The sequence below is a fragment of the Triticum urartu genome, chromosome 7 (genome assembly GCF_003073215.2).
Source record: "Triticum urartu cultivar G1812 chromosome 7, Tu2.1, whole genome shotgun sequence".
Classification (NCBI taxonomy): domain Eukaryota; kingdom Viridiplantae; phylum Streptophyta; class Magnoliopsida; order Poales; family Poaceae; genus Triticum; species Triticum urartu.
Window position 1 is genome coordinate 505,558,603 of NC_053028.1, and position 14,387 is coordinate 505,572,989.

A 14,387-nucleotide genomic window follows, 5' to 3' on the forward strand; every position below is an offset into this window, starting at 1 on the left:
GTCCCAACCACCATGCCTCCTTCTTCACTTTGCACTCTCATCGATCTTGAGGCCGAGCTCACGCTTTGACTCGGCGATCCTGATCTGGAGTAGGTCTTGACTGATCCGACTTTAACGACGGGCATCCGACTCCTTGGTGGTCTTGAACCGGTCCAAGGACCGGGCCTCCGCGAGCTTCGGGTCGAAGAGGACCCAAACAGGCGACACCTGCATCTTAGGGAATGACGCCGAGCGTCGCATCCCATACCGGGCTTCGTGGTGAGGAGTTGCGAATACCACACCATGCGGCCACAGAGGTGCTCCTCCAGTGTTGTCTTTTTGCCCATCACGGCGGAGCAATGACTAGGGTTTTGAAAGGCAAGGAGAGCGTGAGCGAGGGCGAGGGGCCTCGTTAAAAACAATAAGGAAACCGGCCTGTCGGGCGATGTGGCGGACATCCAGACGCCCCTACTCCACCGCCTCTCATTTAGGGCCGGAGGATTTTAGACGCCGTCCGTGTCTGGACCAATATGGACATCTACATTGAAGGCTTAAAATTGTCCGAGCCGGGGGAATATATGAAGGGAGAATAGGCGTTCACGTCGAAAATGCCCTATGTGGCTCTGAAAAGAAAAACTGTCTTGGTTTGGGAGACGCGTCGCTCTCCTCTTCTTGGTCACTTCCTGCCACGATCTTCTCCTCCATAGCAGCAGCTCAGCTGGCGATATCACCGAGAAGTGGAGCGGCCATGTGCATCCGAGGCCGCGGCAGCCACCCTAGCAGCGTCGTCTCACCTTACCTCGACCTATGGCAGACACACCGCCGCGAAGCAGATGGAGGCGCGAGAACGGACGAGCCTACATAGTAGTACTCCGTACCAGCGGTGGGGAAAAAGGTGGACATGTCTCGAACGCCAGTACGCCACGCACGTGCCATCCTGGACCTCCAAGGGGAAAGAAACATGCTACGGATTTTTGCTTGCGACGTGCGAGGATGCCCGTGTGGACGTGGGCACACTAGCGAAGATCTTCATCGTTTTGGTGGAACTTAACAATAGCCACATTTTATTCTTATTACATGCGTGGCCCGACTAAGAAATGCTATCTAAATAGATCAGCTACCACTATTAGATTGCCCTAAAAAAAGGCTAATACTATGAGATCTCCATCGACCAACGTTGTCCCTCCTACTGTGAAACAAAAAGTGATTCAACCCTTCTATCAAACGACCACTCACATCCGAGGGCTAGGGTTTCTCGTGCCTCCCGCTGGCACCGGCGCCGGTCTGCCTCGTCTCCAGTTGCCTCAAGGCCATAGAGACGCAGTGGATCCTGTCTCTTGTCGGCGGAAGGGTTATGTTTTTTTATTAAGTTTTAAAATGTTTTTTGAGTTTTGTTCGGGTTTGTGTTCTTGTTTGCGATGTAGTCATTGGGTTGAATTTTCATTGTATTTCAAAATTTGTTTAAATTTATATTAAAATTCTTGAAAATTAATTCAGTTTTGTATCAAATATGCCCGCCATTTGCAATACATAAAACAAATTGACAGCACCTACACAGTGCAGACTATGACGACAGTTATGGACGTCGTGACCTGCATCCACATCACCACAACAATGGGCACACATGTCAAAAACGTTGACAGGTCAGACGACACATCGTCACCGATATTAGACTACCTGGTCCCACATGTAAGCAGCCACGTCAGCATCTTCTGGGCCCATATGTCAGGAGCTTTCACCAGTCAAAATTGACGACCGGTTATTACTAACGGGACCGTCGGCGATAAAACGCACGGGGGACCCATCTGGAAGCAGCCACGTCAGCAACTGCTGGCCCCACATGTCAGAATCTTTGACTGGTCAAACCCGTCGACCGATCACCTGTGACGGGATTATCGTCGCGAAAATGATCTTATGCAACAGTTTGGGCTATCGTAAGTGACATTAGGGGCCGTCAACGAAAACGGCAAACGGTGACATTATTTGGCTCATCGCCTGATATGTGATCTTGAGAGACGAAAAAGATGTACCGTCAGATTTTATTTTCTATGACGGCGCTTCGATGACGGTGGGGGCGACGGCCGAAAAACGTCATGGTGGCTATTTTTGGCGACGAAAAAGGGTTGTACGTGACACAAGTGAAATGTCACAAAATAGAGCAAATTTAGTAGTGGAGGGTAATCAGTTGGAGGCCGATTTGAGCAAGCAGCAGATCATGTTGACGACCATCGGCCTATCCTGATCCGATCTGGACAATGGGAATCAACCAGATGCGCCGACGGGCTGGGCATGAAAGGAGGGGAGTCGGATTGGAGGCGTTGCTGCCACCGGCCAGCCGGCCAGAGGCCGCCGCCGGCAGCGGCATGAGGGTTGTTGCGATAGAGGTGTTTCGGAGGGTTGGATCGGGAGAAGAACTACCCCCCCAGTAATAGTTAGAAACGAGAAAAAGTAATATATATTAAGAAAATATGTATCATGGTTCCGATGCAAAATATGTAGCATTATCTCGGTTGATTGAGAAAATCTTATTACACGGTTTTACAAATCTGTCAGTGTGTTATAATAATTCATTAATCCCTCTCCTAATTCACATTTTTCATATCGACCTCGAATCAAAAGAGCCTGTAGGATCCTCTCTAACGTGCATGAAAGAAGGAATTCCTGTATAAATTTTCAAAGCCAAATTTCCAATCCAAGGGTCATCGTCGAAAGTCTTCATGGGATCCTATTTCTGTGAAATTCGTCTATTCTTGTATTCCAACGGGACCTTAATATCTGCGAGAGAGGACAAGAGCGCCCTAACAAAAGCTCTAGCCCCTAAACAAAAGCTACGGCCGAGCTACGGCATCAGATTGGACCAGCAGGAGTCTACGTTCGTTGTCCTCAAGATTTGTAGCATCCCCGTAGGGATAGGGACACTAATGAAATGGTGTAGTAAAGCTAAGCACGTGGTGCCAGATCAGACCCCTCATTTGCAGTTTGCATGCTGAGATCTTGTCTACTACTAAAACACAAAACAAAATTTACCGGAACCCGGAGCTGGAGGCGTGGACCGCCGGCACGGACCTCGCCGGGAAGGGATTGTCCGGACATGTCTGCCATGCTGAGGCAGGGGAGGAAATCGAACGCCAGTTCCAAGGACCTTGCCAGCCACTGCATCGCTAAGGACAGGAGTGCGTGCCGTTCCGGTTTATAGCCGAGGACAGGAGTGCGTGCGATGTTCGACAACTGCTAGGGCTTGGTGATACTTGTGTGGTCATCTTGATATCTGAACTGATGTTCAGTTCAGAACTTTGCATGGTGGGTGTACTGCTGATAATCTGAAACTTGCTGCTCTGAACTGCAGAAACTGTAACCTTGTCTTTCTGCTTTCTAATGTCTCCAGGAATGTTGCTACTGGATTGTTTCAGTTTGAGTCCATTTTGGATCCATGTGCCATCTTGCTATCTTTTGGAATCAACAAATGCCATCGGCGTATCGCAAAACAGATGTCAACCAGAATGATTGTACTAAATCAGGGACACTTATTTGGGACCGAGTGAGCATGTATCGAATGTTGAAGCATTGCCCCATTGCACACTTCCATGAATGGTTCTGAACATTTCATTATTTCTGGACCAGGTTTCACCTTTCAGATCGATTTCAGCTTACACAAACATTGATGCTTCTAGAAATTTCTATTGTTTTTTGATGAATCAAATTCCAGTATATCAGACCCAAAAATTGACAGTGTACCATGATCATGTCAACCCATCTACAAATAGGTTATTTTTCTTTCTCGAAAAGGGGGAGTTCCCCGGCCTCTGCATCAGAGTGATGCATACGGCCATCTTATTAACCAAAAAAAGTTCGAACAAGGTTCCAAAGTCTCCAACTGACAGAACAAAAAAAAGAAAGCTCACACAGAGCTAAAAAGGCTAGAAACACCAACTAGCCAAGAAAGAAAAGCCATAACCGGCTGGCTAAAGAAAGATAGGTAAACTAATTGCCTATCCTATTACATGACCGCCATCCAAATCGGTTGAAAATATCCCGAGCTACCATCTCCCAGCGGACAGATCCAGTAACCAAATGCTCCCTGGCCTCCGTCAGAGTGAATAGCGACCACGAACGGATCAGTGTGGTGGCTCGGAAAATAACCTGCAAAAAGTGAATACGTGATATTCTGTTAAACACCAAATCATTTCTGCAATTCCAGATAGTCCACAGCAAGGCGCAAACTCCAACACAAATATGTCTCGCTAAGTCTGGCTCAATCCCATTAAGCCATATCTCAAATAACGCATTGACAGAGTTCGGTGGAGTAATCTTAAAAGCAATGTGGACCGTCTGCCATAGAACTTTGGCTAACGGGCAATGAAAAAAGAGGTGTTGAATCGTCTCATCCCGATCACAGAACCTACACCTAGTAGGTCTTGTCCGGTTGTCCTTGATTAAAATAACTTATTTATGGACAAACCACATAAACACTTTTATTTTTAAAGGCACTTTAACATCCCAAACATGCTTAGAGGTAGGAATGGAGGACGAATTAATAACATCAATATACATTGATTTAACCGTGAAAACTCTAGACCTAGCCAGCTTCTAGCGTAATTCATCGGGTTGTTGAGAAAGCTGAACCTCCATCAGTCTCCTAACTAGACGGAGCCAAGCTTCCCAACGATTGCCCGCTAGCGACCGTCTGAACTGAATATTAAGGGGGATAGATTGAAATACCGTTGCAACGAACACCTCACGTCGCTGAACAATACGATATAAAGACGGATATTGAATGACCAAGGGTGTCTCTCCGAGTCAAGTATCCTCCCAAAACGCGTACTAGCACCGTTGCCAATAATGAACTTTGTCCTATTAAAAAAGGATTGTTTGACTTTCATCAGTCCTCTCCAAAAAGGCGAGTCGGTCGGCCTGACTGTAACCTGGGACAAAGTTTTTGTGTGGAGGTACTTGCTACGAAGGATTTGCACCCATGTGGCATCAGTCTCAGAAGACAGTTTCCACAGCCACTTACTAAGAAGACATCTGTTCTTAACTTCAAGATTCTCGATCCCAAGACCCCCTTGGTATTTCGGTCTACAGATGATATCCCATTTAGCTAGCCGGTACTTTCTTTTTAAGTCATCACCCTGCCAAAAGAAACGCGATCGATAGAAGTCCAGTCTTTTCCTGACACCAACTGGGACTTCAAAGAACGATAAGAGAAACATAGGCATACTCGTGAGTACCGAGTTAATCAAAATTAATCAGCCACCGTATGACATGAGCTTGCCCTTCCAGCAACTCAGCTTCTTCTCAAATCGGTCTTCGACGCACTTCCATTCTCGGTTCGTCAGCCTACGATGGTGGATCGGGATACCTAAGTAAGAGAAAGGTAACTCCCCCAACTCGCACCCAAACAATTGCCTATAAGCGTCCTGTTCATCCTTTGCTTTACCAAAGCAGAACAACTCACTCTTATAAAAGTTAATCTTTAATCCGGTCAATTGTTCGAAAAGGCATAACACCAGCTTCATATTTCTCGCCTTGGCCAAATCATGCTCCATGAAGATGATTATATCATCAGCGTACTGCAGGATGGATACACCTCCATCAACAAGATGGGGTACCAAGCCACCTACTTGACCATTCTCCTTAGCCCTCCCTATCAAAATTGCTAACATATCAACCACAATGTTAAACAATATAGGGGACATCAGATCTCCTTGTCTTAGGCCTTTATGTGTCTGGAAGTAACGACCAATATCGTCATTCACTTTAATTCCCACACTACCTTTTTGCGTGAATGATTCAACCTGGCGGCGCCAGGCTTCATCAAAACCTTTCACACGCAATGCCTGTTGGAGGAATGGCCATTTGACCTTATCGTACGCTTTCTCGAAATCCACCTTAAAAATTACTCCATCTAATTTTTTTGAATGGATTTCATGGAGCGTTTCATGAAGGACGACCACCCCTTCAAGGATGTTTCTGTCTGGCATGAAAGCAGTTTGCGACTGTTGCATCACAGAATGCGCAATCTGTGTAAGCCTATTAGTCCCGACCTTGGTGAAAATTTTGAAACTAACATTGAGAAGGCAGATTGGCCTGAACTGCTCAATTCTCACAGCATCCGTTTTTTCTTAGGGAGCAGTGTGATAGTTCCAAAGTTCAAGTGAAATAAGTGAAACTGTCCAGAGAACAGATCATGAAACATAGGAAGCAAATCCCCCTTAATGATGTGCCAGCACTTTTTGTAGAACTCAACCGGAAAACCATCCGGTCCAGGAGCCTTATTTTTTTTCATCTGTGCAATAGCATCAAACACCTCCTTCTCAGTGAACGGGGCAACCGGAATATCATTATCAGCAGCCGACAGTTGAGGCACATCCTCAGTCCTGGACTCATCGAGGGACACACAGCTATCCTCCGGCGGTCCAAACAACTGCCTATAATACTCTGTTATATAGGTTCTGAGGTTGTCTTGTCCTAAAATAGTGCCCTCATCTTGTTCAAGTTGAAAGATCCTCTTCTTTCTGTGCTTACCATTAGCAATCAAGTGAAAGAATTGAGTATTCGCGTCCCCTTGGACCACTCTGCGGACCTTAGCCCGCAACGCCCACTTCAGTTCTTCTTCGCGGAGAAGTTCTTTCAACCTCTTCTCCGCCTCAGATTTAACCTGAAGCTCAGCAGGCAACAAAATTGTGGATTCGGCCTTTATGTCTAGTGCCTGTATAAGAGAAAGGAGCCCGTCCTTTTCAATCTTATACACTCCGCTAAGGTGCTTAGCCCAACCCCGTAAGGAACTTCTCAAATTCCTAATCTTATTCTGCCAGCGCTCGACCGAAGTCCTCCCTCCTGCACCCTTAGCCCATTCCCTGGCAATCAGGTCCAAGAATCCTTCGCGTTCGAACCAGGCCATCTCAAAAGAGAAGGTGTTTTTGTTCCCCACGTGGCTCGGCTCACCAGAATCCACGAACAAGGGTGTATGATCGGAAATGCCCCGCGAGAGATCTTGTACCGTTACAAGAGGGAACTTCTGTTCCCACTCTACACTCGCGAGAACTCGATCAAGCTTTTCATAAGTCGGGTTTGGCAGAGCATTAGCCCAGGTAAACTTTCTACCAGAAAGCTCTATCTCCCTTAGATCCAAGCTTTCAATAATGGTATTAAACATAAACGACCACCTGCCGTCAAAGTTATCATTGTTTTTATCCTCTCTCCTCCTAATGATATTGAAATCATCCCCAACTAAAATTGGGAGCTGCTCTGACCCACAGATTCGAACAAGGTCCGCTAGAAACTCCAGTTTAAGCTCGGGCTGTGCGGCACCATAAACTGCCACCAAAGCCCAGTTGAAACCATCTACTTTAGACCTGACTCGAAACTTAACCGCGAAATCGCCCATTACTACACTTCGGACTTCAAGCGAATCACATCTCACACCCAGCAAGATACCACCCGATCTTCCTCGCGGGGGGAGACAATGCCAATCGAAATCAACACCACCCACAAGAGAGGAAAGAAACTGGGGCGCAAAGTTAGCTCGACCAGTTTCCGAAAGAGCAACAAAATCTAAACGTTGCTCCAAAGATGCCTCAGCCAGAAACCTTCTTTTAGCCAAGTCCTTCAGACCTCTGCTATTCCAGAAGATTTCTTTCATCGATCATCATAGAATTTTTTGGTGGTTCGAATCCTAGCACTCCTACGTACTGCAGAATCGGGATAAATCTTTCGTTTCCACTTGCGCTTTGGTTTACTAGGTTCAGTTTTCCGGTCCTCATAACTGGGTTGAACGGTACTAACAACTGCATCCTCTATGGGCACATCATCATCTCAGACTCATGGTTGGATGGTGCTAGATCCACACACAGATTATCCGGCACCCTGACCCCTAACGCATCAATCTCATCATCATTCATGGGTTTTACCGCTGCGAGATTACGAATTGTCTCTAAGGCACGCTCCGCCTCCAAATCTAAAAGATCATTCACCGACTTGGAAATCTCACTATCCGTAGCCCCTAGTGAAACTCCTAATTGGTTTGCATTATTTATAATGTCCTCATTAGAAAAATGCAATAAAGAATTAGATATGTCAACGGACACACCAGTAGAGATCGCAGCATCATGAAGCTTGGCCGCCCTCATAGCGCACCTCTGCTGCATGTCATCCACCTCCGGGAGCTCCTGAACGCGAGCACTCATCCGTCTCCCCGCCGAGACCGGGTTAGGTATCCCGCCAAAAGCAATGACCTCCTCCCTAGTAAAACCTCGCGTTGAATCCCTCAAAGGGCCAACCAAGGTCACTGGAGTATGCGGCTGGGGGCTCCCAAGCCCCTCGGATAAGTGGCCCACACGGAGGCCCTGAGCCGCGGGCGAGTCGGGAGAGAGAAGGGCGTGGGCCGCCTGCCCGAGCCCTCCTCCCGCCCCACCCCTCGGCGCCGAGTGGCTTGCCGGCGTCGTCGGAGAGGCGGTCCTCTTGACCGCCGCAGAAGAAGGAGGAGTCAGGGCCACCTGCCCCGAACCCTCCCCCCCTCCCCCCCAGCGCCACAGAAGGCGCGGACTTATTTGACACATATCCTGTCAATATAAAAGCTCTATGTAGGAGTATCTATAATTTGATCACATTGCAGATTTACACTTCAGGATTTTATTATGCAACAAATCAGAAAAACCATCTTCTTTGCTCGGTGGGCCTATGTCCACCTTCTGCACCCGTTATGGCATCCTAATTCCATTAACAATAAAGAGCATGCATGTGCCCCGGAGTCAGTTTTGACTGTAGCATGATTATGCTCCACAGGAAGAAGAATTTGTGTCATCCGTATCTCCCTGCACAAGTGTAAATCAGAAGTGTAGTGTTCAAAACTTGAGATACAGGAGGAACAAGAACACCGGAGCAAAAGCATCTGCACAATAATAGAAATCGGTGAGAGGCTGTTTCCTGTAGCTCTGGTTATGCTAAACTTACTCCAAACTGCATCCTCTCCCCAACTAAAAACACAACTGCACGACAGTTATGGTTTAAATTCCCAATTATATGTTCGCTGTTTCACATGCATTTGCTAAACAAAGCAAAGTTGAAAATAGCAGGAGTTCAAAATAGGGTTACACATTGCCCAACGCACCGCACCGAGCAGCGTTGTCCCACCTTAGCAAAGTTGAAGATAGTTTTTTTTAAATCACCGGGGAAGAGTTCTCCCACCTGAATATATTGTTCAAAAGCCAAGAAAAACCTGATCGAAAACCTTAAGTTAAGTTGGTCCTTTTTACGAGGAAAACAAAGCCGGACAAGTATCAAAGATAAAGAAGAGAAAAGATGGAGGCCTAAGAGAAGGCACGACCTAGCTAGCAGACAGAAAGACCATCACTACGAGAGGCACAAGTAGATGAGGGTACTGTCGAGGGATCACAATGCCAAGACTCTACAAACAGCCTAACACACTGCACCGGCACAAACAGAGGAGGACCCACAATCAATGAGTGCCAAACCTTAACACGAACCTTGACCGGGAGCTTCAGCATGGGAGGTCGGGGTGATTAGCAAGTTGGGGAGGCGTCGTCATTGAGCAAAGGTGAACCGAGAAGAGACACAGAGCCCGAAGCTTGCCGCAACATAATGACAACCAATGGAGGGTCTTGAGCATGCACGGCAACAGGACAAAGACCACGTGAAGGATAGCTAAAGAGAAAGGGTAGCTGAAGAGAAATACATGAAGAAGAAAACACCACCAACGGACCCCAAGCTGACTACACCACCACACAAACGCGCCACCCTCAATCACATGCAACAACACAAACTGTCATTTGGGTCTCCAAGATGCTGCCTCCAAGAAGATAGAGTTGTCGAGGACACAACATCGTCATCAGATCGGCAAGCCTGATCTTAGGTTTTCACCGGAGACTACAAAGCAAAGTACTGAGGTGTTGGAGCTCCACAACGACACCTACCTAACTAGTTGTGCTCGGACCTGAAGCACCGTGTGTTTTTTTTAAAACACAGTACAAACGCAAGCGCTCATACATACGTGCATACACCCACTTCTATGAACGCACAGACGCACACCCTATCCTTATGAGCATCTTCGAGAGACTGAGCCGGCATATCATCTTGAGATCTATGAAGTCACCGTAGGCACCTCGTCGTCGACGAAAACGTCTCTCCCACCAAAAGCATATCGCAGGAAATCCTGAAATAAATCCAGGAATAATGCTTGCATCAGGATTTGAACCCTGGTGGGCTGAGGATACCACTATCCCTCTAACCATCCAACCACGAGTTGGTTCGCCGAAGCACCGTGTGTTGGTTGCATCAGGGACCAGACTCTATTGCCGATCTTGTATTAGCCGATTGTAACCCCGTTGAAGTTGAATAAAATTCCCCGATTCTCGCAAAAAATAATCTGATCAATGCATTCAGAGCCTGGCTTATTATTTATAGATTAAACTGGATAATTTATGGAACTAGTAAGTGTGCACGTGCAACGCACGTCTATTTAGACTAATAAGTGAGCACGTGTAACACACGTCTATTTAGATTAACACATTATACTAAACTTAATACAAGACAATTTATTCATAAATTTGAAATTTTCCTATAAAGTACACAATCTCTTATTCCCAACTTGTACAAATAATTTGAAATATCGTTTCTGCTTAATCAACATGTCTCCTGTATTAAAAGACCATCCACTTTTTCCAATGTATAAAACTCAAAATTATTTAGAAGATTCATCATGATTCTCCACATGCACACATTTATGCAAGTATAATCACACATGAAATTGTCACTTAGGACAAGCTAAGGAAGCGTTTCAGTGCCAACAAACTCCAATCAAGAATTATTATTACAATTAAGTGTCAACCACAATAGTGGGAAGAGACCTCTATGGTTTGTTGAAAAGAGAAAGCAATTGTTAGATAGAGAAGTGTAGAGATGTCTTGACTGCATAGAATCAGCTGTGAAACAAGACAAAAAAATGCTAGTTGGACCATCCGATTCTACTATTACACCACAAGTGTCGTAATGTCTGGAAGCAAGAAAAGTGACTTACTTTATTATGAAAATAGAACATGTAAAATAAATAAAAATTACAGTGATAAATTGCATAATTATACTTGTTATTCACTGGACAAAAACATTAATATGACAACTTGGAACAATTACTTGAGTACCACACATTTCTTTAAGGGCACATCATTCTAAAATTTTGACAATATAAGAAATATCCTCTCAGTTTGTAGTAATAATGATATGAAGATAAATAATTTGGAAATGGTCTTCAACATGCGTAGGCTACCACTTGTAAGAATAACAATGGCAAAAAAAGGCCAACAAATGCCGGTTTAGAAAGAAAAAAAATGTAGACATGCTTCCAATTTTAGCAAATCTAGTGGATAAAACATACCTTACCTCTCAAGTCAGGAAATAGTCAAATGAAAAAATGTACTTCTTATAAGTAGTAGAGATGAAGTCATAAGGATCATGATTCAAGATATTTGAAGAAACATGGTTGGTCTCTCTGTATGATGCGGACTCGTCACCTCTACCAAAGTGGTGGTGCGTAGTATGTAATGTAGAGTGCAAGATTCCCTAATAGGAGATGATAGGATGCGCTCGTGATTAATTTCCTACTAATAATTAAATGCGTTCGTGATTAGTTATCTAATAGGATGTTTTGGTGATTAGTTTCCTAATAATTAGATGCTTCCGTGATTAATTTTCTAATAGGATGCGTTCGTGATTATTTCCTAATAATAGAATGCACGCGTGATCATTTTCCTAATAATAGGATGCGTCCGTGATTAGTTTCCTAATAATAGGATGTGTTTGTGATTAGTTTCCTAATATGATGTGTCCGTGATTATAGTTTCTTAATTGACTAGGCGTTTTCATATTTTTCCTCCACGGTGGAGTATGGTTAGTCAATGTAAATTGCTAAGTGCATACAGTGAACGGATTAAGTTAAGGCTAGCCGTTAGATTAAGTTTAGTGGAACTAATCATGTGATGATCATGTATTCGTGTATGTTTTGTAAGGTGCATTTAGAGAAGATAATGTTTGCTCTTTTATAACTAGTATAGATAGATACATTGCATAACACTGCTGGACACAAATCCTATGCATCACGGATGGGCAGGATTGCAGCTGCGACCACAACTTTCATCAGAATGAAGCGATTCGTTCCAGCAAGCCGAGCAACGCCATGTGCGAGGAGCCCCCTTCTCCAACGCACCGTCCCACCTTGCCCTTGAGATCTCGGGCCCTCTCTCTGATCTCCTCCCCTTCAATGCCAGGGCCCATCAACCTGTCAATGGCGGCCCGGACGCCCCCCCGCTCGAGCCTCCCCACCTCCACCCCCACCTTCCACACGGCGCACGCGTACCTCGCCGTCCCGAACTGGTCGCCGAAGCACGGCAGGCAGGCCATCGGCACGCCCTCCGACAGCGCCTCCACCGTCGAGTTCCACCCGCTGTGCGTCAGGAAGGCGCCCACGGCGGCGTGGCCGAGCACCTTCTCCTGAGGGGCCCAAGGGACGACCATCCCTCGGTCGCCTATCTGCTCCGCCAGGTCGCCGGGCAGCTCGAGCGGGCACGATGGACGCCCGCGGACCATGCCTGGCCGGACCACCCACACGAACGGACGGCCGGCCTCGGCTAAAGCCCAGGCCAGCTCCGCTAGCTCGTGGGCGTCGACGCTGGCGACGGTCCCGAGGCTCACGAACAGGACGGATCCCGGCGACTGGTTGTCCAGCCAGTCCAGGCAGCTGGAGGAGCCTTCTTGGGGCGGCGGCGGCGAGAATCTGTTGAGGGGGCCGACGGGGAACACCGGCAGGGAAAGGCCGTCGCGGATGTCGCCGACCTCGGGCCCCTCGATCGCGTCGAAGGTGTTGACGATGAGGCCCGACGATCGCCTCGCCGCGTCGACGAACCGCTCGAGCAGGCCGGCGAAGGTATCGAGGCTGCTCGCGTCGATCCGCTGCAGGTCTCTCACCCGGAACGGCGGCAGCTCCTCCACGGGAGCGTCCGCCCGCGACTCGTCGTATGGCAGGGGGCCTTTGGCGAGCAGCGCCGGGTAGGCCATGAAGGTCCGGAAGCTGGCCGCGCTGCTCGTCATGAGCGCCAGCGCCGGCACGCCGAGGTCCCTCGCTGCCGCCTGCGCCGAGAACCACACCACGTCGGTGACCACGCAGCGGACGCCCCCCTCGGCGAGGAGCGCGGCCAGCCGGTCCTTGAAGGCGGCCCCGCAGGAGGCATTGAGCGCCGCCAGGAACGCCGCGATGTCCTCTGACGCGGCGGGGAGGTCGGGGGCGGCCACGGCCACGAAGCGGTAGTCCGCAGGGTAGCACGCCGGGTCCGGCGCGTGGAGTTCCGTGTGGAGCACGGTGATGGCGTGGCCGCCGGCGTGCAGCGCCGCGGCAAGCCGGAGCATGGGGATCATGTGGCCAAGGTAGGGCAGCGGGAAAAGGACCACGCGGCGCCGGACAGCTGCATCGCATGGCGCCATTGCTTCTGCGAGCCACAGGAATCACAGTATATAGCCTTGGGGAACTTCGGCTTTTATTTTGCTAGCAATGGACAAGAACGCATGTAGCTGTACCCGCCCGATTCAGATTCGCTGACTTGCCGTGGCAAAGGTAGCGAAGCTACAGTATCACTACCTTTGCCCAGTCTCGTCCGTCGGATTGAAAAATCGGATGTTACAGTATGGTCAATAGTGATTTGCATGAACAGTGGTTTACGTGAACAGTGTTCGCGGACAGTGATTTGGCAAGTCAGCGAATCCAGATCCGTCCCCGCCATGGAGAGGATGGAAAAGGGGATGGTAGGTGATTTTTCTCTCAAGAGAGCGCAAAAGGCTGTCTTGCGTAATAGTTTGTATACAACAGTATAAGCCATAAAAAAATTTGGATGTGTCTAGTTTAGATGTGTCCTAATTATTATACATGTAAGAGCATCTTCAGCCGTTGAGCTCCATGAGACAATTTTTTCACCACCTGGGAGCTCTCGGCGATAATTTTTGCCTGGATGTCAAAAAGTTTCCACTCATTGTCCTCCCACCCCCTCATCTGCCTCTCCTCTGCTCGGCCATGGAGGTGGAGGCGGCATGGCCCTGCTCCTCCTTCTCTCCACCCAGCAGCAGGACGCCACCAAAGAGCACGCGTGCCCAAGTCCGCTGCCCCGCCGTCGCGTTCGACGCCGCCCCGGCCACGCAGAGGCGGGCGCGAGCTCAGCCCCGGCCACGGGCGCGGGCGAGCTCCGCGTCTGCTCTGCTCCGCGTGTCCGCCCTTGAGCACGGCTCCGCTCCTCTCTGCCGCGCCGATGTCGCACCGATCCGGCCGTCTCCGCTCGCGCGCTGCTCCGCCCCGCCTCGGGCGCGTCCGATCTCCTGCGCACGGCTCCGCCCGCTGCCGCGGCGCTCCCGGC

General features: G+C 48.3%; 1 protein-coding gene across 1 annotated transcript; it reads right to left on the bottom strand.

The window, feature by feature from the left end:
- Positions 1-11,955: 11,955 nt before the first annotated feature.
- LOC125523860 (DIMBOA UDP-glucosyltransferase BX8-like) lies at positions 11,956-13,842 on the bottom strand. The gene has a single exon (XM_048688924.1). The coding sequence runs from the start codon at positions 13,465-13,467 to the stop codon at positions 12,127-12,129; it is 1,341 nt and encodes a 446-aa protein (XP_048544881.1). The 5' UTR covers positions 13,468-13,842; the 3' UTR covers positions 11,956-12,126.
- Positions 13,843-14,387: the final 545 nt, after the last annotated feature.

Excerpts from the sequence above, each read along its gene's own strand:
- LOC125523860 (XM_048688924.1), bottom strand. The coding sequence starts at position 13,467 with ATGGCGCCATGCGATGCAGCTGTCCGGCGCCGCGTGGTCCTTTTCCCG.